Here is a 25,933-nt window from a genome sequence, read left to right on the forward strand (position 1 = left end):
GCGTTGCGGTCCCGCCTCCAGCCACACCCAGGCCACGCCCCCGGGGGAGCTCCGCCCCTCGCCTGGCTCCGCTCTCCCGGGAGCTGGGGCTTTGAGCGTCCCGGGTTGGGCGGGGAACTGGTAGCATCGCTCCTAGGATGCGAGGGCCATTTCTCTCCAGCCGGGGGTTAGATCCTCGGGAAGCTGAGCCATCCCATCCAACCGCTTGCCCCAAACCGGGCGCAGGCCGTGGTCACTTCTCTAGGAAGCTCGGAAGATCCCGCCACTCCGTCCCTCAAAGGTGCGGAAAGCCGGCTTCCCCCAGCCCTCGGGGAAGATTCCTGACTCTTCGCTTGGTCGAGGCATCTGAGGGCAGGAGCTAAGCCAGGCGTACCGGATAGACCAGTGGACAACACCCACGCCGGACCTCCTGTCCCCCACCCGGACCTAGACTCGGCTCCACACATTGCCCCGGGGGGGCCAGGCGCAGTCACGCGCGCGCAGAGCTCACGCTCTCCGCCCCGCACACCTGTGCTCCGCCTCCTGGTCCTGGGCCCGCGACGGGCGAAGGCATTTGGGAAGCCAGGACAGCTGCGGAGGCGATCTGCCTGACCCAGGGCCGGAGTTGCCCGGAGCCTGCCGCCGCTCTCAGTCAGCCCGCATCCTTCTCTGTCCTTCCCTCCCCCCGCCTGCCACGGCGCGGGTGTCCGCAGCCACAGCCCGGGGCCGGTGAGGCGGCGAAGGGGGAGGGGAGGAATCAAGGGATGAGCGCCGGAAGGGCGTCGGGGGCCCCGAGCCGCACTAGGACGCCCCTGGAGCCGGAACCTGAGCGGAAGCCGGAACCAGAACCAAATCACCGGTACCGGGTGGGCCAGGTGGTCAGGGTGGGAGAAACCAAAAAGGGAGAGGGGCGCGGGAGTACTGAGAGGAGGGGGCTGCAAAGGCCTGGCTCAGGCCGGCGCGGAGGAGGTGCGGGCGCTGACTCAGGCACGATTTCTGCTCCCGCCGCCTAAGAATTCCGTCCCATCTCGTGCTGCAGTGTCCTTGGGAGGGACGGAAGCGCGAACAAGCTGGAAAGGGGAAGGCTCGGGGCGTCGGGGAAGCGGGACCAGGGTCGTGGTAGAGAGCTTGCGTAGCCGCTGACCTCTTGCCTTGGGCCGTATTGACGAAACAGCACCCCTGGCCCGGACAGCTCCCTGGTTGGGTAGGGGGTGGAGCCGGACCTTAACCGGACGTCTTAGACGTGCTTGTTTCAAATCCTGAGGACTGCGTTCCTACCCCTACCCCATTCCCAGCTGCAGCCCCCTAAACCCAGGAGGCGCCCTGGCCCGCGCTCGCCCCCCAGGGCCTCATGTCGGAACCACAGCCTGACCTGGAACCGCCCCAACATGGGCTGTATATGCTCTTCCTGCTTGTGCTGGTCTTCTTCCTCATGGGCCTGGTAGGTTTCATGATCTGCCACGTGCTCAAGAAGAAGGGCTACCGCTGCCGCACGTCGAGGGGCTCCGAGCCTGACGATGCCCAGCTTCAGCCCCGTGAGTGGAGCCTGGAACCCTGGCTCAGTAACCTTTCACCCTTCTCCCCACACCTCTGCCCCTCACCTCTGCCTACCTGACCAACAGACCCAGGCCAAATCCTGATCAAGCCTGCTCAGGAAGCTTAGTGATGCACTCTTGAGTTAGCAAATGGGGTGACACCACTCTGAAAGCAAAACTAGGGAAGGCAGCATGGGCAGCAAGGGTCCTCTGGATGGTAGTCTTGGGCTTGCATTGGTGTCCCCATCTTTTCTGGTCCCTGACATGCTGAGGTCCAGCATGATAGCAAGTAGGTAAAAGGGTATGTCCTAAGCACTAAATGATGGGAGCCACCAGGTAATGATCCCCCAAAGCTGACTCATTCCTGCTTCCTTGCCAATCTCTTTCATCCTTCAGCTGAGGACGATGACATGAATGAGGACACAGTAGAGAGGATTGTTCGCTGCATCATCCAAAATGAAGGTAGGTCTAGCATAGCCCCTTGCTCCCTCCTTCTCCAACCTTCCCTTGCCCTGACCTCCACCTTCACTGACTCCCTCTTTTCCTTCTTCCCTCAGCCAATGCTGAGGCCTTGAAGGAGATGCTGGGGGACAGTGAAGGAGAAGGGACAGTGCAGCTGTCCAGGTGAGCTGGAAACAAGGGCCAGCATGACTTAGCTTGCCTTGGAGAGTATCCTCTCCTCCAGCACAATCCTCTCCCAGTCTCCTTGCATGTATGGAGTTGGGGGAAGGGCAAAGCTGGCTAACTTACAGGAAGAAAGAAGTTTTGTAGAAATCTTGAGTTCTTCAAAACATCTCTCTCATCTAGATGTCATCAAACCTAACATTTACCTCTAGTGCCACTCCTTTGGGTTAAGCAATGTTCCTTTTAGCAAACAGCCCTGGGAGGAAGAACATGTGGTCACTAACATCTTAATATTGAATTTATTAGATAAACACAAGAAAAAATGTTGGGGCTTGGGGAAATTGGGGCTTCTGGGGTTTTAAGGAGCATGCTGAAAGAACATAAGAAACAAAACATGAAGGGAAATGGAAATGTTACCCTTGCTCCCCTCCTCCCTGCTGTCCAGTGTGGATGCCACCTCCAGCCTGCAGGACGGAGCCCCCTCCCATCATCACACAGTGCACCTGGGCTCTGCAGCCCCTTGCATCCATTGCAGCCGCAGCAAGAGGCCTCCACTTGTCCGTCAGGGACGCTCCAAGGAAGGAAAAAGCCGCCCCCGGACAGGGGAGACCACTGTGTTCTCTGTGGGCAGGTGGGGCAGGTGCTCCATGGAAAGTGAGGTTGAGGTAGGGGGCCCAATGATCAGGCACCTGATCCCAAAAGTGGGCCTTGGCTCTTTCCTCCTGGTCTGGGAGCTCCAGCGGAAGTCACGCTACACAATGTGCCCCACAATCTGAGAAGGCCTCCCCTACCTTAGGCCAGAGGGAAGTAGCCACTAAACTCAGGATGTCCCTGGTCAGAGGGGAGGGCCAAGCAGCCTCTGAGTTGTGGTCCTAAACCCCAGTGTTCCCTCCCCTCCCAGGTTCCGGGTGACACACATTGAGAAGCGCTATGGACTGCATGAACACCGTGATGGCTCCCCCACGGACAGGAGCTGGGGCTCTGGTGGGGGACAGGACCCAGGGAGTGGTCAGGGGTCTGGGGGAGGGCAGCCCAAGGCAGGGATGCCTGCCATGGAGAGGCTGCCCCCTGAGAGACCACAGCCCCAGGTCCTAGCCAGCCCCCCAGTACAGAATGGAGGACTCAGGGACAGCAGCCTAGCCCCTTGTGCACTTGAAGGGAACCCCAGAGCTTCTGCAGAGCCAACACTGAGGGACAGAGGGAGAGGCCCAAGCCCAGGGCTGCCCATTCAAGAGGCAAATGGGCAGCAAAGCAAACCGGACACTTCCGATCACCAGGTAGGAAAACACAGCCAGGACTGTACTGGGCTGGGCTCTTATTGCTCTCTACTCTGGGGGGCACTGATATGACCTACTCCTGTTCTCTCGTTGACCCCTCCCCTTTCTCTCAGGTGACTCTACCACGGGGAGCAGGGGGTATGTGAGGTGAGTCTGCCTAAGCCCTAAATGAGGTAATCTCATCTTCCCATCACCTACTTAAACTACTTAAGCCTTTCAGCTCCCTGAACCCCCAGAGTATAAACTGCAGGCTTACCCTTTGCTATAAACCCCTTGGTTTGGTGGTAGAGGTAGGGAAGGTCCTGCAGCCCCAGGGGAAAAGCTGGATACAGCTTGAACAGGAAGCAACACTGTTACTCTTCCTCTTCTCCAAGTCTCCTTCTTCATTGTGCTGATGGACTACCAGCTGGCAGGGCTAGGGTGTGGGTGGGCGTGAAGGCCCTCCCCTCCACTGGACAGCACTGCCCCCCAGCTGAGGGACCAGCTCTACTTCCACCTGGAGTTACACGGTCTCAGGCTGGGGGCCTCAGGAGAGGTCATGGCCCCTCAGTCTCTTCTCCTTCCCCTGCCTGCAACCCGCCTTCCCCAACACCTCGCTCCATATGATAGAGCGTGGCAGCTGGGAGCAGGCCCCTGCCCCTGGTGGGCCCCTAAAGCAATAGCACCATAGGCCCCCTGCCCTCTTAGCACAAGAGGCCCAGGCCCTGGCCTGGCCTTCATGCCCTTTATTCATTGTCAATAAATCCGCTCAGACCATTACAGCTGCTTCGCATCCTGGCTCCAGCGCCTTCTGATTCCCAAGGCCTGTTCCTCTCCCCAGCCTAACCCCAGTGACCCTGGCATCCAGAGTGGGGTGGGTCACGGAGCCAGGGTGGGGAAAGAGGTGGGCCAGAACCACTAGAGACTTTGATAGATGGTTTCCAGCCCCAGAGATTTCAGGCATTTCACCACCCTAGATAGGGTGATGGCAGAAGAGAAAGGAGTAGTTCCAGTCCTAGAGATGATAGGACAATGGGAAAAAAAGGAGTGGGCTCCAGTCCCAGAAATGGGAAGGGGCAAGTTTCTACCCTTGGAGGTGAGGGTGGAAATAAGGGAGATTCCAGGTTTTGGCTGTGTTGCTCTGGATCATTGAGGGTGTGGTCTGACAGCTTGAAGATAGGGACAGCAGCATCACCGGGGGTCAAGGATTCCCTGGCCTTCAGGTGAGGGGATCTGGGTGGCCAGGATCCGGGGCTTTAGCCGGCGGGGGAGGTGGTGGACGCATCTGTAGGGAACACACAGTTAGTGCTCCAGAGTCCTCCCTTAAGGGTATACCTGTCTATTCCCTCAGCCCTGCAGACAAAACAGGACTGGTTGGAATAACCCCTCTACATACAATCTCCTCCAAGGCAAGGGCCCTTACCGGCCTGAGTCGAGGTACCATCATGTCCAGGAGCCCAGGGAAGTCCAGGGCTTTGTCTGGAAATAAGAACCACAAGTCAGTCTTCAGACTTTGTTTTGTTCAATGCTGTATCTCCAGCACTGAGGACAGTGGCATTCTATAAATATTTGCTAAATTAATGGTCACCATCCTAGACCATAAAATCCATCACTCTATCCACTGTCCTCAACATTTATTGGGCAACTGCTGTATAATCAGCTCTGCTCCAGGTATAAAACAAAGGGAGATAGGATACATAGCGCTCCCACCCCTAATGGCTGTCAAGAAACCAATAATGAAACCTCAACAAACACAATAAATGACTAAGTGCTAAGTCATGCAAAGTGAACTTGGGGTGGTGGAGATGGTGGTAACTCCAGGGAGGGAGACTCCTTGTGGACAAGGTGGAAGTACCAGAAGGTTTTAGAAAAGGCAGGCATTCCACAGCCATGAAAAAGAATGAAATCATGTCCTCTGTAGCAACATGAATGGAGTTGGATGCCATTATCCTAAGTGAACTAACTCAGAAACAGAAAACCAAATATTGCATGTTCTCACTTATAAGTGGGAGCTAAACAACGGGTACACATGGACATAGAGATGGAAATAACAGACTCCCAGGACTCCAAAGGGGGCAAAGGTAGGAATCGAGGCAGGGGTGAGGGTTGAAAAATTACCTATCAGGTACAATGTTCACTATTTGAGTAACAGGTACACTAGAAGCCCAATCTCCACTAGTATGCAGTATATCCATATGACAAATAAGCACATGTACCTCCTGAATCTAAAATAAATAATAATAAAATAAAACTGCTATAGACATTTAAAAAAAGAAAAAAAGTAGGCATCAGAAAAAATTATACAAAGCTCTAGGTATCTGGACACTAGGAGCAAAAGGTGCATATTGGGAGGACACCGTGAGAGAAGTTAGCTAATTTTTAAAATAGTGACTGAATACTTACTGTGTGCCAGGCACAATGCTGTGTAGTCCACAGGCATCTTTTTTAACTCTCATAACAATTCAATGAGCTAGTAGTACCTTTTCCTTACCTCATAAAGAACATAAACTGAGGCCCAGACAGGTTCAGAATCCCACCTCGAGTCACACACTTGGAAATGACAGAGTAGGATCTGAACCAGTCAGCCTGGCTCCAGAGCCCAGGCAAGTGCTCTCCACCAAGCTGCAACAGGCCTTATTGCAAGATGCCTGAGGGCATGGAGAGGACCAGTACGTGACCTGGGAGTCCAAGCTTCCTCCTTCCTCCTATCTGTTAGCCTCCCAGGGCTCCCAATTCCTTCCACTCACCCCCAGGCAGGACAGGTGCAGGGGGCCCATCCAACACAGAGGTAGGTGCAGGTGGGGAGAAGCTGGGAGGAGAAGGGGACGGCAGCATCTGGAGGTGGGGTGGGCACAGAGTTATTCCTGGCACGTGGGGAGGTTTTACCAGCTTTTCCTCTCATCCCATCTTCAGTTCCTTCCTCATCACTTCCCAACACAGGAAGTGGCCAAATGCTTGCATTAAGATGGGGGGGTGTAGCTGACAGATATTCAACAGACAATATGTATTGAACGCTTATGTATACTATGTCTCAAGTGTTCTACTAGCACTTCACATGTACTAATTCATTCAATCCTCACCACTACCCCATGAGGTAGGCATTTTTATTAATATGACTCCTATGTTAGAAATGAGACCTATGTTAAGCCAGGTCCAAAATCACGGAGCCAGTTATTGGCAGAGTGCTGGCTAGAACCCAATTCTCCTGATGCCCACTCCTATTCTCTTTCTGCTGCATGTATATACATTATAACAATAGGTATCTTATATTGAAACACCTTCTGCATTCCACTGCACTAAAGGCTTTGCCTCGGCCAGGCATGGTGGCTTGCACCTGTAATCCCAGCACATTGGGAGGCCAAGGCAGGCGGATGACCTGAGGTCAGGAGTTCGAGACCAGCCTGACCAAAATGGAGAAACCCCGTATCCACTAAAAATAGGAAATTAGCTGGGCGTGGTGGCACGCGCCTGTAATCCCATCTACTCAAGGGGCTGATACGGGAGAATTGCTTGAACCCGGAAGGTGGAGGTTGCAGTGAGCCGAGATCGCCCCATTGCACTCCAGCCTGGGCAACAAGAGCGAAACTCCATCTCAAAAAACAAAGGGGGGGGGGCTTTACCTCGATTATCTCTAATTATGACAGTGAGCCTGCTAAAGTAGGTATTATCCCCATTTTACATGTGAAAAAACAAGCTCAGAGAGATTAAATCATTGCCCAAGTTATACAATAGAAATTTGAACTCAGATCTATCCAGGCACTAAAGTAGGATCCCCAAACTCCTATGAAGGCTGCCTTGGTTTCCCTTTCCCCTGCCCACCCATAGGAGATGGGGAGGCCCAGGCCACTATAGGAGGTAAACCTGGGGAGCAGAGGGGGCATTAAAATGAACATGAGGCTTTACTGGGGTGGAAGGGTCAACCCAGAGGTGCCTGGGGAGTTCAGGGAGAAGGTAAGCCTCACCTGTTCAGGTTCAGAGAGTTCAGGTGGCCCTGGGGGACCAAGCAGCTCTTCCACCAGCAGTGAGGGGAAGACCCCAACACGGCCCCCAAATTCTCCCCTCCAGAAGCCGTCATCTACTCCATCTTGGGCCCGGGGCAGCAGACGGATGAGCGCCCCCTCAGGGAAGCTCAGCTCCTCTGCACTCTGTCCAGTGTAGCTGTACAGGGCCCGTGCCAGGAATGCTACAGAGGCCCAAGACAGACGGTGAGAGGGAGGTGGGTGGCAGTGCCCCAGGACCGTGACACCCCAGGGCTACAACCCCTAACAATTCTTCACCATACCCAGGGTCCCCTAACCCCAAATTTCCCTTTCTTACCTGTGGGCTCTGCCCCAGAGGGATTGTCACTGTCTTGGCCGCTCTCTGGGAGGGAGAGGTCCGGGAAGTTGAGATACCGCTCAGGGACAAAGCCTACCTCACCGTGTTGGTTCCGAGCCTGCTCACCCAGCAATGTGAACAGATATTAGATTTACCTCAGCAGTCCATGACCCTGGCTCTCCTCTACTCAGGCTTCTAGCTTTGCCTAGAAGGGTCCATGGGGGCCACAGAGAAGTCCTTCCTACTGCCCCCAACCCAAAGTCACAGCCCAGGGTCCCATACCCACCTTGACCCATTCGTCAGCATCTCCCTCCTCTATGACCTCCAGCCACTCACCCTCCGTGATTGTCAGCTCATCCTCACGCCCTGCCTGGGTCACACACGAAAGATTCAGGACTTGGCTGTCCCTGACCCTTGCCCATCAAAGGTCCCCACCCCCATTCATACCTGATAGTGAAATACCACATGTGCAGGGCAGGGGAGGGGCCTAGTGGCCAGGGCTTGGGGGACAGGCTCCTCAAAGAGCTCTCCTGTCTCCTCACATTCCTCAAAGTCAGAAAGCTCAGCATCCTCAGCCTAGAGGGGCAAAGAACAGACCTCATGGGGCCCGCTCTCAAGCACTGGTTCTATCTCCCACTCTTCCATCTTTCCTGTAAAGGACACCATGGATCCCCCTCCAAGGTAGCTGCACCCATCCACTCACCATGTATACAACCACAGTCCCCACAGAGTAGGATAATAACAACAGTAATAGCAGAGTTACAGCAATTGAGTGCACACTATGTGCCAAGCACAATGCAAAGTATCCTGTATATATTGTCTCATTTAATCTTCATAATGACCCAGTGCTAATAGTTTTGCACAACTATTAACCTCACTTTATTTATGAGGAAACTGGGGTTCAGAAAATTAAGTCACTCTTCGAGATTGCACAGCTCATAAGTGGAGTGGCTGGTACTCAAAGCCCTTATGGACTGCCCCAGAACCCTACTTCTTAATCATTCTATTATGCTCATAATAAAAATTTACTGAGGATTCTATGCCAGAAATTATGTAAAGAATGATATATGAATGATTTCACTTAAACCTCACAATAACCCTTTGAGTTAGGCACAACTGTGATTCCAGTTTCATAGGGTTTGCCTTCCACTGGAGTTTTTCCCTTCTAAGTAAGGATGGGTAGTGTCGGGGGAGGAGCTCACAGTTGGAGAGAGGTCCCTCTGGGACAGCCGAGCCTCGCTGAGACGTCGCTCCTGCTCCACCTCATCCTGGGCCTGGGTCATGGCTGGCTTCAGCCAGTGCTGCACATCTAGGCCAGCCCCCTGCAGCAGAGCCAGCCGGGCAGCCCCCTTCACCTGGCTCACCTGGCATGGGGAGGAAGGAAGTTAGTGGAACCTGGCTGATGGCAGTGTCTACTCTCTGCTTCTCCCTTCCCTCCTTCCCACCATCAGAAAGAGTAGAGGGAGTGGGGCTTGCCTGAGAAGGTGGGATCTCTAACCTCAGGGGTGTGCCTCACCTGTGCCCGGCGGATGCTCTCTCGCACTTCCTGTAACCTCTGTTCTATGCCTGGAGCCTCCCGTTCTGAAGCCTGCTGCCGCCTCTGCTCCAGTCGCTGCAGTACCTGGTTGGGAAGGCAGAGAACAGGGGTGGGTGCAAATACTGTGGGGCATGACTTACTACAGGACTGGTACTTTGCTAGTTGCATCACATACATTATGTCATTTAATCTTCCCTATGAGGTGGGCACTATTATTGGCCCTACTTTAGTGATGAGGAAATTGAAGTCCAGAGAGGTTAAGTCACTCCCTTACCCAGGGTTACAGAACTAGGAAGCAACAGAAGAGAATTTGAACCTATGTTGGTCTAGCTCCAAAAACTGTGTTCTTAACTATTGTGCCACACTGTTACCTTACAATACCTTTCCCTCCCCTCTGTAGCTCCATGACACCCTCAATGGCTCCAAGATCCCCTCTCTCAGCTCTTCTTGCTGAGACAAGAAGGTGCACATGACACCTGTGCCCCCCACCTCACCCGATGCCCATGGTTCTGGATCTTGTAGTCACGGGCAGCTCGGCTGGTCAACCGCTGAACCTCTTTCTCCAGGCCACTCTCACCAGCCATGCTTTCTGCTCCCCACTCCAGGGCACACACCTGAATGGGTCAGGGGGTGCTGTGAGGAGGACCTGAGGCTGCTCCTTCTCTCCAGTTCCCTCCTTTTTCCACTCTGTCTTGACCTCCAAGGACAAGGACAAAGAGGAAGGGGCACATGCCTATGGCCATGGATACAGGTAATGTGGACACAGAGATACAGAGCTTCAGAAATGGGATCCAGGTTGAGGGACAGAGGTAGAATGAAGAAGATGGTGCAGTCAAGTGACTGAAAGGTGGCCTGAGGTGTATTTTGTGTGTGTGTGTGTGTCCTGGTGGGAGGGAGGTGAGCTGGAATTCTGAAACCCCCTCTCCATGGTGTAACACTCACTAAGTTAACGTAAAGACAAGGATAATGGAGGAGGAGGCCTAAATCATAGTCCCCTTTTTATGTGGCCTGGTTCCAACAAGCAGGAAGGTCTCACCTGATCAGTCCCTGCTGGCTGAAACTGCTGAGGTGGGGTGGGGGAAAATACACCAGGCTCCTTAAGAAACAGCTTCAGGTCTTGCTCCCAGCTTACCTAGGGGTTGGGAAAAGTCAAAGTCACTCATTCACTGGCTCACTCTCCAACCCTGTCCCTAGCACTTCTTGGAAGAAAAAGGACAATGTGTGAAGGAAAGAGGGCTGCATTGGGAGGGAAAGGTAAAAAGGATCCCTAGGGAAGCTCTTAGAGGCCACAGCCCTCACCTGGGAGGTTGTCTGCTCCCCATGGTGGGCATGCTCCAGGACGACCTCTGCAGCTTCCAGCTCAGTGCGGCTGAGGGAGGTCAGGGGGTCCCTCAAGTGTTCTGACAGCTCACTGACAAGGGCCTAGAAAGAACCCCAAGATACTAACACCACCCTTCCCCTAGATCTCTACTGTAAAATAGGTTCGTTCCAGATTTGACAGGTGATGGTCATGAGATATAGGAAGGAGGAAAGAAGACATTCTTCATGAGAAAGGCCCTTATGTGTGCAGAGCACTTAGAAGTTTAAAACATACTTTAACATCCATTCTCTCCTTTGAGCCCCACTAGTGTTATAAGATAGGCAGAGAAAGGGTTATCCCTGATGAGGAATCTGGGGTTCAGAAGGGTTACGTGTACTGTATGATGCCATGCAGCCAGCTAGGAGCAGAACCAGAGCCCATCATCTACCCACTGTAAGTAGACAAGATCCCCGGCACCGCCCAGTGTCATGGGGATCAAGAAGCAAGGGGGAGGTCCTCCTTTCCCTCCCTGCTGAGGGACAGGGGTGTTTGGGTTAAGACTGGCCTTGAGCAGAGCTGGCAGTTCCTCCTGGTAGTAATGGTCGAGGTGGGCATTGGTAGCCACCAAGGTAAGCAGGTACTCATTGCGGGCGGCTTGCAGCTGCTGGGAGTACTGGGCTGACTGGGCAGACAGCTAGGAGAGTAAACTGATGTCAATAGGAAGCCCTAGACCCCTTGAGTCCTTCCAAGACCAACTGAGAAGCCAGATCCAGAATGGATTCTCACATTATTGAGTGCTTACTATGTGCCTGGCACTACACTAAAAATGTTGCATACTCACAACTCCTGCTCAAAATCCTCTAGTACCTTCCGCACGCATTTAAAATAAAATCCACTGTTCCTTACCATGGTCCACCAGGTTCAATATGAGCTGATCCCCACAACCTCTCTGACGTCTTTTCAAGTGCTTGTTCCCTTGCTCACAGTACTCCAGCCATACTGGCCTTCTCTCAGTTCCTCGAGCCTACAAAGTTATTCCCACCTCAGAGCTTTTGCACTCATCATTTCTTCTCTCTGGAATGTTCCTCCCCTAGATCTTTGCAAGGCCAGCTCCTTCTTGACAATTAGGCCACCTATTCAGAGAGGCCTCCCTCTAAATTCTACTCCCTTGTTATTCTTTATCATAGTACCTTGTTTTATTTTCATCTTAATCTAAGTATTTATTTGCTGTCTGTCTCTCTTAACCAGACTGTGAGGGCAGGAACTCCATTGGTAGTGTTCTCCACTTATCCATAGTGTCTAGAACAGTGCCTAGTACATACAGATCCTCAATAAATGCATATTAAAGGACTGTAAAAGAAGGGTATTCTTTCCATTTTATAGAAGAAAATAAGGCTCAGAGAGATCAAGTAAATTAACCAAGGTCACCCACTCAGGAAGTAGGAGAGCCTGGATTCAACCCAGTCTTTCATACTTATGCACCTAGGTTCCAAACCACTAGACTACTCTGCCCTCCTCTTCCCTGCCCCACACTCATGCCCTCATCCGTCGAACCTTGGTGCTCAGTTTCTGGAGACTGGTCCGAGAGTGGAAGATCCCATGGTCACTTCGGTTTAGCCTGTGCAGGTGAGGGAAAGGAGTCAGACCCACCCCAAGTGAGAGAATATGAGATCAGGGTCAGGCCCTGCTTTGGTGACTTGGCTCCACCCCTACACAGCCCCACCTCCCTGTTCCCCCACCTTGGGCTTCCTCACTCTCCATGACCCCACCTGGCCTGGACATCAGCTGCCTTCTCCTGTGCCAAGGCCCACACACGTTCGCGCTGCCCATACAGCTTCCGACTTCGGCTCAGCTCCCGGACAGACTGCAGCACCTCAGCCTGCGCCCTCTGGAGGTTCTCTGTTCCCTATTGGGATGCATACACAAAGTCCTGACCTAGACCACCTTTGGTCCCAAGCCAGCTCTTCCTTCACCCCATCCTCTGAACCATACCTTCCTAAGCACCTGCTCCTTGGCGCTCCGCCCTGTACCCCCTGCTAGGTCACGGTATCGGTCGGACGCCTGGAGCCGGGTTTGGCCCCCAGCCACGGTGGCATCCAGCAGGCAGCGCCAGGCACCGAACACTGTCCTGCCCCTCCCCAGAGAAGGTCTGTGTTGAGGAGGAGAGCACTCCACAGCTTCACGAGACCACCCCCGCCCCCTGACCAACACCATGGGAGACAGAGTGCTTTCCCATCCTCCCTTGTCTGTAAGCCCATCAATCGATCAGCCCATTAGCTCAGCCACAAGCCTCACTCCTGCCCTCCACCCCACCCACAGTGTCCTTGCTGGGTCAGCTCCTCTGCTGCTGCTGTGTCAGCTCTACCTACAGCTCATGTGCCCTCCCCACTTGCTAGGCCTTCATCTCCACAGGCTCCTGGGGCTGAGCTCCCCATCACTTTTTGGTCCCTGTGGCCCGCCCCCTCCATAGGGCCCACCTGCCGTCCATCTCGCCGCTCCGGTGCCCTTCCCTCTTCAGGAATGGGCCAGCCAGTTTCTGGAGTGCCTGGTGGAAAAGCCATCACAGAACCAAGTTCCCTTTCAAAGACCCACCCCAACTAGGAGAATATGAGATCAGAGTATAATCATACCATCCTTTGGGTACATTACATGCCACTTGCTTTGCTAAATGCCTTATAGTCATTAATTTGTATAATCCTTACAACAACCCTACATGAAAGTAAGGTATTATTTTTATTCCCATTTTACAGAGAAAGAAACTGAGGTCAAGAAAGGTTAACTAACTGGTCCAAGGCCACATGGCTATAATCACACAACAGGGATCTGACACCAGTCTGCTTGACTCTAGGCATCTGCTCTTGACCACAATAGGGATAGATATGGACAGACATTACTGGTGATGTAAAGGAGACTGGAACAAGAGGTAAGGTACAGAGAAAAGTCCCATACCTGCCCATACTCCCGTTCAATGGCTGCCCTCTGCTTGCTGTAGGATCTGCGGAGATTGCAGGTGGGGGGTGAGGTGGGGGATAAGATTATGTTTGGGCATGTTCTCCCCATCCTCAGTCCTCTACTCTGGGCAGGAAGAAGCGGGGGACAGCCAGGTTCCTAGAGCGTAACTGCACCCAGAGGGAATGGGACTGATGGGAGTCCTTGAGATCACCTCGTGCAGCCGCAACACAGGAAACCCTCACCTTACTGCCCTGGGCCCCAGCAGGATCCTCCCCAACCCAGAGGTTCATCTGTGGGCTTAGAGGTGAAGATTGATGGGGGCCTGGGTACGACATCTGCCAGCCTTCCAACAGGTCTGGAAGAGGGAGAGGGATTCTGCTCTAAGGTTGATTGTGGGGTTGGGGGCAGTGGTGTGGAGTCAAGGGCTTTGAGGGAGAGTTCCTGTGTTTATGAGGGGGGGAAGCTGGGGGGGTTAGGTTGGGGAGCATTCCTATCCAGTATCTGGAGAGGCCAGGCCTAGGGTGAGGGCTGTGGATGGGTCGGCTGGGGAGCTCTTGGCCCCTGTTCCTCCACCCCGGCAGATGTATGTTGGGGAGAAGTGGCGCACAACGACGAAGGTGAGTGTAAATGAAGAGGGTTAGGGGGCTACCTGATGTCCTCCAGCAGATCCGCCTCCCTCTGCTGCCGGGTCTGAAGGATGCTCAGCTGTTCCAGGAAGCGAAGCTTCACCTCCTGGGCCGGCTTCACCTGCGGGGGCAAGGAGAGGATGAAGACCCCGGGCGCAAGGACCTAAAAAACACTCCGCGCAGGGAGCGGTGAGGGGGCGGGGCCAAGGAGGGGCTGAGCTCTTTCCTCGTTACTTCTGGTTTGGGGTCTGATCCCTTCCAACTTCCCGTCTCCCACCCCAAGTCCGGTGCCTCCTTAGCTCCGTCCGTTCCCCCAGCCCGCCAGGAGTCCCCATTCAGGAGCAAGCTCACTTTTCGGGGCGGTGGCTGCATCTCCGCTCCAGCAAGGCGGCCAGCGACTGGACTCCGGAACTCGAGGAAGCCCCGCCCACTGTGGAGCCCCGCCCCAGCCCAGGCCAGGCCCCGCCCTCTGCCCGCCCACGATTTGTCCGGCGACGGCGCGGGCGCGGAAGCGAGAGGGGGCTGCAGGAAGGGGGCTGCAGAGAAAATAAACCTGTTACTGCTGCGAATACCCCGGAAGGGTCCAGGCGGCAGGGCGGACGCAGCGTCCGCTGGGCGGTGGGGAGAACCCCAGGCATCTGAGTCAAGACGCCTGAGTTCTATTTGTAGTGTATCCACTGATTCAGCCTGTAATTATTGATAATTATTCATTTGCATATGTAGATCACCAGTCCCCGAGCTAATGATGAGGAATTCAATGTGTGACCAGGGAAACTGAGTCACTGGGCACCTGAGCAAAGATGCATCTGACGAAGAGAGGGCTGATCCCAGACCTTTTCCTAATTCCCGCTTAACTGGAAAAGCCAGCATGAGCAGGGTGAGAAAGATGATCCAGGAAGGAACCAGGCCCAAAGGGAAAAAGTCTGGGCCTCACTGAAAACTAAACGATACCAGTGAGTCGGCGAGAGCTGGGAGATGCGCAGGAAGCCCCTGCCATCTTTAGGATCTTCCGGCCCTAGCACTGCTTTCTGAGGAGCCTCTCCCCCATTCCTCATCCTCCTCACCTAAGCTCCTTTGGCTCAGGCACCTGTCCCAGTAAGTCTGACATGGTTCAAAACTCCAGATTCACACTCCAACTCCCCACTGACACCTTCGCTAGTGTATCTAATAGGAACCTCAACTTTTAAAGCTTTTATTTATTTATTTATTTATTTATTTAATTTTTGAGACGGAGTCTCGCTCTGTCGCCCGGGCTGGAGTGCAGTGGCCGGATCTCAGTTCACTGCAAGCTCCGCTTGCCGGGTTTACGCCATTCTCCTGCCTCAGCCTCCCGAGTAACTGGGACTATAGGCGCCCTCCACCACGCCCGGCTAGTTTTTTGTATTTTTTTAGTAGAGATGGGGTTTCACCGTGTTAGCCAGGATGGTCTCGATCTCCTGACCTCGTGATCCACCCGTCTCGGCCTCCCAAAGTGCTGGGATTACAGGCTTGAGCCACCGCGCCCGGCTAAAGCTTTTAAAGCTCCTTCAACGTGATCCTCCCCCATAGCGTTTTAAATGGCACCTCATTTCCTCCAGTCAGTTAAGCCAGAAACCCAGAGTCAGTGTGCCTTCTCCTACCCCTACATTCTATCCATCAGTAGGTCCTACAGGTTCTATTTCAGACAACAATAAGCAAACAAAAACCTCTTGATCCACTTCCCTCAATTTCCAAGACCACCATCCTAGTCCAAGCCCTCTTTATTAGACTTCTGGTCTAATATCTGGTCTCCTTACTTCCACACTTCCCCCACCCCAACCCACTGTTCACACAGCAGAGTGATCAACCTTTTTTTCTTTTTTAAAGGGAAATAAGATCTCATCATCTACTTGCTTAAAATGCAATTGCTTCAGAATAAAATCCAAATAGAATCCATGGCCTTCAAGGCTATGCATGGAAGACCCTGCTGGTCTTTCTTACTTCAGCCTGTACTCTCCTCCCACTGTCCGCTCACTGTGCTCCAGCCTCCTTGCTGTTCCCTCAGTAGACCAAGTACCTTCCAGTGCAGAGCGTTCTTCATGCCTGCTTTCTTTCTCCAGAATCTCCTCCTTCCAGCATTCCACCTGTCTCCTCCAACAGCTTATTTCCCTTTGCAACTCTTCACAGATGCCTTCCCCATCCACCCAGTCCAAAGGCCATCTCCACAATCACTCTTTTTTTTTTTTTCGAGATGGAGTCTCGCTCTGTTGCCAGACTGCAGTGCAATGGTGCCATCTCAGCTCACTGCAACCTCCACCTCCCAGATTCAAGTGATTCTTCTGCCTCAGCCTCCTGAGTAGCTGGGATTACAAGCACATGCCACCACAACCAGCTAAGTTTGTTTTTTCAGTAGAGACAGGGTTTCACCATCTTAGCCAGGATGGTCTCAAACTCCTGACCTCAGGTAATCCATCCCCCTCAGCCTCCCAAAGTGCTGGGATTACAGGTGTGAGCCACTGCGCCTGGCCTCCACAATCACTCTTCAGGTTCATCACTTTGGTTCAGTTTCTTCACAGCACTAAACTCACTTGTTCAAGTACTGGTTTATGTGTTTATTTGCTATTTTCTGTTCCCCTCCACAATGGAGGATCCATAAGAGCAGGGGCCCTGTTTATTTTGTTCATGCTATATCCCTAGACCTGGGACCAATTAGGTGCACAATACATATTTGTTGAATGAATGAATGAGAATGGTAGTCTTTTGGTTCCAAGGTTTATTGACAATTACTCATCTATTTTTGACTCCCCTGGTCCCAGCCCCCAAACTCAATCAGTCTCCCTACTCCAGGCTTCACTGTAGTCCCAGAATGTAGGAAGTGGGACAGGATAGACTTTAACATCATCCAGGCCTCTGGTTTCCAAAGCATTTTTTTCTTTAATGCAATAAAACCATTCGTTTAAAACCCAAAATCTCTCATAGAACCCCTACATATCAAATATATAAAGTAGGAGCTGCCCTTGTTGAGGGAAAATATGTGAGGCTTATGGCTCTGACAAACAGTTTGACATTCACTGCACTCCTTACTTCAGTTACCTCATGGTACAGATAAATGGGCTGGGCCCAGAGAGGAGCCATGACCTGTCCTGGGACATGCAGCCACTGAAGCCTTCAGTCCAATGCTCCTTCCACAGCACCACACTGGATTCTGGAGTCTTTCCAGCCGGGCCAGAGGAAGCTGCAACAGTGCCATGATAAGAGCTTCTGGATCTTCTGATACCTACCCTCTCAGACTGCTGGTCCTAGGGTCATGTGAGGGGATGACTGGAGGGTGGACTAGAAGTGCAGGGGGGTTGGGTGGGGAAGCCAGGTGTCTGTGTTGGAAGGCCAGTGGGACTGGGGGATTGGGGGCTGGATGGCTGGGAAGGACTTCCCAGGCCTGCAGTGGTCTCTCCTTTCCTCAGGATAAGGCTGCTGAGCTCCTGGAGCAGCTGTTCCTCCAGGGACCCCCGTGCCTGGGGACTGCTCTTTGAAAGGGGGCCCGGAGGGGGCTCAGGTAGCCTCTCCTCCTGGCCCAGGGTGCTTGACTTGGAGAGAAAGGGTTGATCCAAGGACTTCTGGCTGGTGAGGGGGTTCTCTGGCTTCACTGTCCACTCCCGTGTGATGGAGAAAGAGGTAGAAGTGTCCTGGGTCAACTCAGGGAAGGCCCCTACTTCTTCATACACTGGCTCCTCATACACAGGCTCCTCCAGCTCCTCTTGTTCCTCCACAGACCCCTGGGATGACTTCATCGGCTGGATGGGAATGGGATGGCAGGAGTGGGCACAGAGTTAAAGTTACCAGATTATTAATCACTAACATTTACTAAGCTCTTCCTCTGGGCCAGATGCTGTAAAATACTTGGCATGTATAATACTGGAACAACCCTGTGCAGTGGGTTACACTACAAAAGAGTCAACTGAATGCAAAGGGGTTAAGTTGCCCAGCATCACATAATGAGTAAATGGCAGAGCTGGGGTTTGAACCCAGGTCTGTCTAACTCCAAAATGCATTCACTTCATGACTTTCCTTCTATTTCACAGATTCTGTGACAACTTTCCCTTTGGTTTATTTTATTTTATTTTTTTTTTGAGACAGAGTTTCACTCTTGTTCCCTAGGCTGGAGTGCAGTGGTGCGATCTCGGCTCACTGCAACCTCCGCCTCCCAGGTTCAAGTGATTCTCCTGCCTCAGCCTCCCAAGTAGCTGGGATCACAGGCATGCGCCACCACACCTGGCTAATAGTGTATTTTTAGTAGAGATGGGATTTTACCATGTTGATTAGGCTGGTCTTGAACTCCTGACCTCAGGTGATCCACCCACCTCAGCCTCCCAAAGTGCTGGGATTACAGGTGTGAGCCACTGTGCCCGAACTTTCTCCTTTTATTACCGCATCTTACACCTCTCATTTTCCTCATTCTTTCTGGCCTCCTCTCTCTCTCTGTCCTGTCCCTCTCCCTTTCTCTCTCTCTCTCTCCTCTCTCCCTTTCTCACACACACACACACACACACACACACATACCCACCCTGATGGCCTACACACACACACACCCCCGGTGGGCTACACACACACATACACACACACCCTGATGGACTACACAAACACATACACACACACACACCCTGATGGCCTACACACACCCTGATGGCCTACATGAGGAAAATAGAGCACATCCGGGGCTCAGGCAGCACAGAGGAACACAGGGTTGACAGGCATACTGCTGGAGCAGGCACAATACTCACAAAGAACATGGACAGGGTCCTCCGGTTGTGTAGTTGCCGCTGGACACAGGTGGGGTGGGGACAAGGGGAGGGAAAGATATAAAGACACAGTGAGGACTAGCAACAGGAGACAGGAGTGGTGAATGGGGGTGAAGAAGGCAGAAGGGAGGGGGACAGTGAGCACAGGGTGGCACCAGGCTACCAGGCACACCACTCCCTACTGCAATGTGACAAGGGTTACAGCAGGAATCAGGGGTTGGGGCAGACTGGGGTGCCTTACCAGGGTCTGATTGGCAGAGAGGAGGGTGGCTCCACTGTCATCCCCACGGATAGGCAGCAGAGGCATAGTGCCAAACTTCTGACGAGCAAGGTCGGAGGAGGAACGGCGTCGTAAGACCACTGGCTGCTGGTCATCGTGCTGGTGGGAGCGTGAGGGGTTGGCACCAGTGGGCATGAAAGGCACTGAGGAGGATAGCTGGGCCCCGGGGGACCACAGACCCAGCCCTTAGCCTTTTCTTTCCCCTCACCTGGGCTTTAAGGATGCTGGTGGTCCAATCCCACATCTCATCCTCGTCAGTGCAGGACAAGTAGCTGGGGTGATCAGAGTGGAATCAGAGGGAGAGAGAGGGTCACAGCTTTAGGAATGGAGCATAGAAAGAGGGAGGAGAAAAGACAGTGCAGAGCTGGGCCAGAGAAGCCAGGGCAGGAGGTACTCACAGGTGCATCTTCTCCAGTATCAATGTGAAGCCCCACCTGGGAGACAAAGAAGAACAGTGATGGGGCAGTCAGAAAGGGCAGGGGGGTGAAGGCAGGAAGGTCCTGGAAGTGCGGGCTGGGGAAGAAAACTCACGGTGTTGGGGGCTTTAACTTCTTGCGGATTCCCAGGAAGACCTTGGCACCTTCCAAAGGCCACTCCCGTTCTGGTTTAGAGCTCTGAGAACAAAAACAGAGTCAGTGAGATCGAGAGATGAGAAATCATGGTTAATGAGGTCAAGATGTCATGGAAGCGATGGGGTAGGTGGTCACAGGGTCTCAGAAGTAGGGGGCAGAAAAGCAATGAGATTGATGAGAGTATGGGCTGTGGAGTCAGAGGGTGGGTACAGTCATGGCTCCTCTCCATGGCCACCCAGCATCCCACGCCTCTGGCCCCAGGGCCTCACTTTCTTCTCCTTGAGTAGCAGCAGGCAGCGGCCACGCAGCAGAAAGAACCTCTCCTGGAAGCGGCTTCCCAGCAAGCGGGGTGGCTCCTCACGACACCGCAACAGCCCCACCCGTGGGCTCTCACGTCGGATACCTGGGCACAGATGGGCAATCCTGGGTCGAGGGTGCTAGGGGAGAGACCTGGGGGATGCTGGGCAGAGGAAGGAGGCTCACCTGTGAAGAGGCAGCCGGCTTGGGCCAGGGGGACTTTTTTCAAGAGCAGGGAGGCTGAGCAGGGCTCTGGGAGCTGGCACCATTGTAAGGCCTGCTCTAAGACCTTTTCCTTGGGATGCAGTGGCCGCTCTTAAGGGGTAAGGTGAGGGTATATATCAATCAGAATATTCATACTAAGCCCTCACCAGTCCAGCTCTCACCAGTCATTCATTCATCCATTCAATTATCCAACCACAGACATTTATTTTTCACTGTCTCTATGCCAGGTACTGTGCTGGCCCTGGGATACAGTGGTGAGATTGATACACATGACCTCCCTTCACAAAGCACACAGTCTAGTGAGGGTATAGACACAAAATAATTGCAGACAAATAATTGCTTTGCAAGAAACAATAAGCTGAGTGAGCAACAGCACAGCAACTGAGATAGGGTAGTCAGGTAAGACCTTTCAAAAGTGGCACTTGAAGATGAGACTCAGAGATCTGAAGGATTAGGAAGAGCAAGCCATCCTACGATTGGGTGATAGAAGATTTCAAGCATGACAAAATGCAAGAACAAAGGCTGTCAATCAGGAAAGATGTATTTGGGGAAGTAAACAGCCAATGTAGCTACAACAAAGAAGACAGATACGAGAACAGGTGATGTGAGATGAGGCATGGAGGACGCAGGGGCCAGACACTCAGGGCCATGTGGGCCATGGTAAGGGACTGGAATGATACTTTAAGTTCAATGGGAAGCCACTGAAGGGTTTTAACCATAGGAAGGATATGAGCTGATTTATGCTTGAAATGTTCACTTTGCTGCTGCATGGAAAATTGATTGTAGGGAGGCAAGCATGGAACATTGATTGTCCAGCTATCCCCTTTCTGGGGCCACGCATTTTAGTGGTTACTGTTGACAAAAAGATAATGGTGACTTCAGCTAGGATGGTGGTAGCAGTGGAGATGGAGAGAAGTGATTGATTCTAATGGAATCGACAAGACTAGTTGGTGAGTTGGGTATGAAAATGACACAAAGGGAGGAGTCCCAGAGGATTCCCAGGTTTCTGGCCTTAATCACTGGGTGAATTGTGGTACCATTTACTGAGTTGGGAAAAACTGGAGAATGGCCTAGGCTTTTTTTTTTTTTAGGAAAGGGGACTAGAAACCATCTAAATTGGTCTTAGATGTTTTACATTTGAGTTGGTTGTCAGAAGTGGTGGTGTCGAGTAGGCATTTGGATATGTGAGTCTGGAGCTGAGAGGAGAGATGTGGGCCAGAGATATAAATTTGGATGTCGGGTTATTAATGGCATTTAAAACCATGAGAATAGGTTAGTTCATCCAAGGAGAAATGTAGATAGATGAGAGAAAAGGGCCCAGGATTGAGCCATGGGTCTCTCCAACATTGGGAATCTGGGCAAAAGAGGAAGAGAAGCTCCCTTTAAGGTAGAAGGTAAACTACAAGCTTGTGGGTCACTAAGGCCAAGATGGAAGAATACTGAGAAAGAGGGAGTGAGTCAACTATGTTGAATGTCCCCTCGCACGGATGAGTGGATGAGTCCACTGTATTTGGTAACATGAAGTCACTGATGACCTTGACCACACAACCACACACAGGCATATACACAGGCATGAACACACAGGCATGGTCATACTCACCCAGCTCCCCATGCTCGCGAATCTCAAAAGTCACCCACAAGTCCATCCCAGCTGCTGTCCCCCGCATCTCCAATACCTGGTTAGTCAGCTCCTCAGCAGTCAGGGTTGGGGACACCTGGGGTCAGGGCAAGAGCAGAGAACCCATGCTGGTCAGGCCATTGCCCCTGGAACCTCACTATCCTCTTACTTCCCCTCCAATCCCCTTGGGACCAACCTTCAGGGTGACACAGTTGTCTGGGAGCTGCTGTTCTACATAAACTTCCATGATGAGGTCTCCAGCCTGAGACAGCTGAGGGGAGGGGTAAAAAAGTCAGAAGGACAAAAAAAGGATGCAAAAGAAATCAAAGTCAGAGGGTTCCTTGTGTTGTCTCATAAGTGACTCTTCCAACAAAGATCTCCTCCCAACCCCAATGTCACTCAGGCTCTTAAAAGGGAGAACTCTGGAAGTGGCAAAACTGCATCTTTAGGCATCAGAGTGGTTGGGAGGACAGATGTGGAGTCAGACTGCCTGGTCTCTTCCACTCGCTACAGGGTGACCTTGAATAAATGACCCTCTGAGCCTCAGTTTCTTTATTTGAAAAAAATGAGACTATCTACTTCATGGAGTTGTATGATACTAACATGAGATGAGAGGTGCTTGGAATATAATAAGTCCTCAGTTATGTTTGCTATTATATTTATTATTATTCTCACTGCTTTGTCTGATTTTACTAACTCCTCCTTGGATCTCTTACACTTAGTAGTAAGGTCTCACTTGATGCTCCCACAGAAAACCAAAACAAACTATCCAGTGCCAAGATTATCACCAGGAAGAATCCTCATGGTGGAACAAATGGAGCAAACCCTAACCAAACCCCACTCCCCAAAGCACTTCTCTCATTGGATTTCCCCTGTCTCCCAGAGAGCTGAGTGCTAGTGTCCAGAAGGACAGGCTGGAAAGGAAACTTCCTCAGCTAGGCAGAAAGTCAGCTTCCTGTCCTGATGTCTCCTCCTGCAGCATTCAGGAGACTCAGGTCAGGACGAGTTACCTGCACATCCTTCCAGGTGGTGATAAGACTGACCTCCAGGTCAATCTGAGCTACCTGGTCAGAATCGATCTGTGAAAGAGCCAAAAGAGAGTGTTGGGGTGCTGGAAGAGGATCTGCAGGGAAGATCTCAAGGCCAAGGAGGACCTGTTTAAGAGGGTTGGAGGCCAGAAGAGCTAAGAACCAAGGGTGTGAGGATGTTGGAAGTGAGGTTGTGGGAGAAAAAGGCCCAGGGTTCTGGGAGGTGGTTCCTGGTGTAGTGGGCCACCAGAGGCCTGGGCTGGCAGCTTGTTGGGGTGAGCAGGATCCAGAGTCTCTGGGTCCTGTGAGGGTAGGGGAAAGGGGTTTTGAGTTAGAGGTCAGGAAAGTCTTACATCAAAGACAGAGATGTAGCCGTCGATGAGCTCCTGCAGCACCCGAACCTCGTGTTCCCCCCGCCCATCCGTCTGGAACACGCTGGGCGCAAACAGCAGAGCCAGGTTCCGCGTGCACATCTGGTTTAGAGCCGCACATTTCTGCACCCTGCAGAGGGGTGCCAGGGTCTTCATCAATGTAGCCATTCTTTCAGCAAACACTTATTGAATCCCTATTGTATGCCTGGGCTAAGTGCTTGGGATACAGTAGTAAGACAATATTGGCATCAAGAAGCTCCCAGTCTAGGGGAGACAGATAAGGCAAGAATCAGCAAACTTTTTATGTAAAGGGACAGACAGTAGACATTTTAGGCTTGCAGGCCAGTCTCTGTTGCAACTCCTCAGCTCTGTTGCTGCAGCATGAAAGGAGCTATAGAAAATGTATACATGAATGGGTGTGGCTTTACATTTTATGTACAAAACTTTATTTATAAACATAGGCAATAAGCTGGATTTGGCCCCATGGGCCTGTAGTTGACCAATCCCTATAATATAGTATGTTTTTATTATTTATTTATTTTTATCTTTTGTAGAGATGGGATGTCTCACTATGTTACCCAGGCTGGTCTCCAACTCCTGGGCTCAAATGATCCTCCTGCCTTGGCCTCCCAATGTGTTGGGATTACAGGTGTGAGCCACCACACCTGGCCCCTGTAATATAGTATAATCAGTGCAATACAGAAAGGGTTTCTCCCCAGAACTGCTCAAAGACCTGTCTCCCTAACAGATTGGTAAAGGTAGATGTGTATCTTATTCATTTTTGTGTTTCTTATATCTAATGTTTTCCCTGACATCACATAATAAAACAAAATAATATTGATTGCTAACCATTTCTGAAGGCTTATGACATGCCAGATGTACTGGCATGTACTGTACTAAGAATTTAATGAATTTTGACTCTTCTTTTTTTTTTTTTTTTTTTTTTTTTTTTTTTGAGACAGGGTCTCTGTCACCCAGGCTGGAGTGAAGTGGTACAATCTTGGCTCACTGCAACCTCCACCTCCCGGGCTCAACTGATTCTCGTGCCTCAGCTTCCTGAGTAGCTGGGATTACAGGTATGTACCACCACGCAGGGCTAATTTTTGTATTTTTAGTAGAGGCTGGGTTTCACTATGTTGGCCAGGCTGGTCTTGAACTCCTGGCCTCAGGTGATCCGCCCACCTCAGTTTCCCAAAGTGTTGCGATTACAGGCGTGAGATACCATGCGCCCAGCCTTCATTTAACTCTCTCATAACCTATGAGGTGGATATGATTCATTACATCATCTATTACTTCCTTTTAGAAAAGAAATTGAGGTACAAGTAATTTACCCAAAGTCACACAGCTAGAATGATGGCACCAGATTAAAGCCTAGGTCTGCCCCCAAAGCCATTCTCTGAACCTTGATGCTATGATACCTTCACTTAACAACTGTTTGTGGAATGAATGAATGAATGAAAGTGCAGGGTCAGATTGAGGTGAGGAAGGGTCCTGCAGAGGGTCTGGCAATACTGACCGATAGAGATGCCCAATGAGGGTGGCCAGTGTGCGACGGTTGACCCGCGGCAGGCAGCCAATCACATCTTTATATTTCTCCAGGCGCTGATTCTTCTGGGGCAGCTCTGGGGATGGAATGGAGGAGGGTTGGGGAGGACCCAGGAAGTAAGAGTGGCAGCTGGTATGGAGGGAGGGATTTTTAGACACAAATGCAGGATGGATGTGTCTCTGCCCCCTTCCCACCTCCCCCTCAGTCAAGTCTCTGGATGATCCCCCAGGGTGGGAAGTGATGGGGAGGAGGACTGCCAAACCATGGATTCTGGTGGGGGAAGGCAGAGATCCTGGTTGGGCCTTGGTTCTCAGGGATCTTAGGAATACCAGCAGCCTCCCTCCAACGAGGCAGCAACCGTGCAGAGGTCACAGGGTCATCGAGCTCACGAAAGAAGCGTTTGAGTGTGTCAGTGACATCCTCCACAAAATGCTCCCCTGGTCGGAGCTTCACTGACCGCGCATCCCGACGGAACTCAGCCAGGAGTTTCAGGCTGCGGGCACGAGCGCCCCCTTTCCGGTATACACCTTCCAGCCGGAGCCCTAAGGAGAGCCAGCCGTCTCTGCTCACCATGGTGCAAAGGCTACCACCACCCACCATGGCCCATCCGTGGCCTCCCTATGTGGTATGTGGCTGATGGGGGCATGGATTCAGAGAGGAGGAGCTCTATGCCTCCATGGTCTTCATTCTCAGGTCTCAGAAAGTCCTTCTCTGACCTCACTGTCACATGTAACAACCCCCATGACACTGTATTTCCTCACCACTTTTATTTTTAAATAGCACTCTCTGAAATCACTTTATAGTCCATCCTCATTATCTGTGGATTCCATATCTGCACATTCTCCTACTTGCTAAAATTTATTTGTAACCCCAAAATCAATACTTTTGGCAATATCATCATCAACATTTATGAACAGAGTGAAGAAAAATTTAAGTCCCCTCCCCAATGTGCATGTTCTTACTCTAAACAAGTGTATCCTTTTAATGGTATATTTAGAGCCATATTTTTGTGCTTTCTGTTGGTGATTTCACTGTTTAAAATGGCCCAAGTATAGTGCTGAAATGCTGTCTAGTGTTTCTACGTGTGAGAAAGCTGTGACATGCCTTACAGAGAAA

The 25,933-nt window shown here is 51.9% G+C and overlaps 3 protein-coding genes and 1 long non-coding RNA gene across 15 annotated transcripts in view; 2 read left to right on the forward strand and 2 right to left on the reverse strand.

Moving 5' to 3' along the window:
• Positions 1-46: 46 nt before the first annotated feature.
• RELL2 (RELT like 2) lies at positions 47-4,176 on the forward strand. 7 transcript variants are annotated; one of them, XM_010388249.1, is made up of 8 exons: positions 47-838; positions 1,275-1,514; positions 1,911-1,976; positions 2,072-2,138; positions 2,584-2,769; positions 3,040-3,415; positions 3,529-3,562; positions 3,790-4,174. In XM_010388249.1, the coding sequence occupies exons 2-7, from the start codon at positions 1,331-1,333 to the stop codon at positions 3,559-3,561; spliced, it is 912 nt and encodes a 303-aa protein (XP_010386551.1). In that variant the 5' UTR covers positions 47-838; positions 1,275-1,330; the 3' UTR covers position 3,562; positions 3,790-4,174. The 7 variants fall into 7 exon arrangements, with proteins under 7 accessions (XP_010386551.1, XP_030783664.1, XP_030783663.1 ...); XM_030927803.1 differs by having other exon boundaries at positions 701-838; positions 3,529-4,176; XM_010388248.2 differs by having other exon boundaries at positions 701-838; positions 3,040-4,176.
• Positions 4,094-14,590, reverse strand: FCHSD1 (FCH and double SH3 domains 1). 2 transcript variants are annotated; one of them, XM_010388247.2, is made up of 20 exons: positions 14,478-14,589; positions 14,150-14,247; positions 13,498-13,543; positions 13,026-13,093; positions 12,541-12,676; positions 12,318-12,454; positions 12,103-12,166; positions 11,114-11,242; positions 10,548-10,670; positions 10,285-10,380; positions 9,743-9,862; positions 9,228-9,332; positions 8,914-9,075; positions 8,159-8,287; positions 7,998-8,081; positions 7,712-7,829; positions 7,357-7,577; positions 6,142-6,229; positions 4,818-4,873; positions 4,094-4,679 (listed from the first exon to the last, which is right to left on the reverse strand). In XM_010388247.2, exons 1-20 carry the CDS (start codon positions 14,496-14,498, stop codon positions 4,614-4,616), a joined length of 2,067 nt encoding a protein of 688 aa, XP_010386549.2. In that variant the 5' UTR covers positions 14,499-14,589; the 3' UTR covers positions 4,094-4,613. The 2 variants fall into 2 exon arrangements, with proteins under 2 accessions (XP_010386549.2, XP_030783659.1); XM_030927799.1 differs by lacking the exon at positions 6,142-6,229 and having other exon boundaries at positions 14,478-14,590.
• LOC115896533 lies at positions 9,860-13,891 on the forward strand. The gene is made up of 3 exons (XR_004056443.1): positions 9,860-9,999; positions 13,299-13,471; positions 13,632-13,891. It is a non-coding gene; the product is annotated as an uncharacterized LOC115896533 (long non-coding RNA).
• A 2,249-nt stretch (positions 14,591-16,839) lies between the features above and the next one.
• ARAP3 (ArfGAP with RhoGAP domain, ankyrin repeat and PH domain 3) overlaps positions 16,840-25,933 on the reverse strand; it is a 28,972-nt gene continuing 19,878 nt past the window's right edge. For 4 of the 5 annotated variants that reach the window (XM_030927446.1, XM_030927444.1, XM_030927447.1 and 1 more), the window contains 14 exons: positions 25,147-25,359; positions 24,788-24,893; positions 23,254-23,401; positions 22,883-22,951; positions 22,069-22,143; positions 21,855-21,969; positions 20,216-20,344; positions 20,002-20,135; positions 19,692-19,774; positions 19,559-19,594; positions 19,369-19,432; positions 19,122-19,259; positions 18,863-18,901; positions 16,840-17,875 (listed from right to left, as the gene is read on the reverse strand). In XM_030927446.1, coding sequence (XP_030783306.1) covers positions 17,390-17,875; positions 18,863-18,901; positions 19,122-19,259; positions 19,369-19,432; positions 19,559-19,594; positions 19,692-19,774; positions 20,002-20,135; positions 20,216-20,344; positions 21,855-21,969; positions 22,069-22,143; positions 22,883-22,951; positions 23,254-23,401; positions 24,788-24,893; positions 25,147-25,359 — 1,835 coding nt within the window. In that variant the 3' untranslated portion in view covers positions 16,840-17,389. The remainder of the gene's footprint in view (positions 17,876-18,862; positions 18,902-19,121; positions 19,260-19,368; positions 19,433-19,558; positions 19,595-19,691; positions 19,775-20,001; positions 20,136-20,215; positions 20,345-21,854; positions 21,970-22,068; positions 22,144-22,882; positions 22,952-23,253; positions 23,402-24,787; positions 24,894-25,146; positions 25,360-25,933) is intronic. The other variant, XM_030927445.1, reaches the window with a different exon arrangement.

Source organism: Rhinopithecus roxellana, chromosome 3 (genome assembly GCF_007565055.1).
Source record: "Rhinopithecus roxellana isolate Shanxi Qingling chromosome 3, ASM756505v1, whole genome shotgun sequence".
NCBI lineage: Eukaryota > Metazoa > Chordata > Mammalia > Primates > Cercopithecidae > Rhinopithecus > Rhinopithecus roxellana.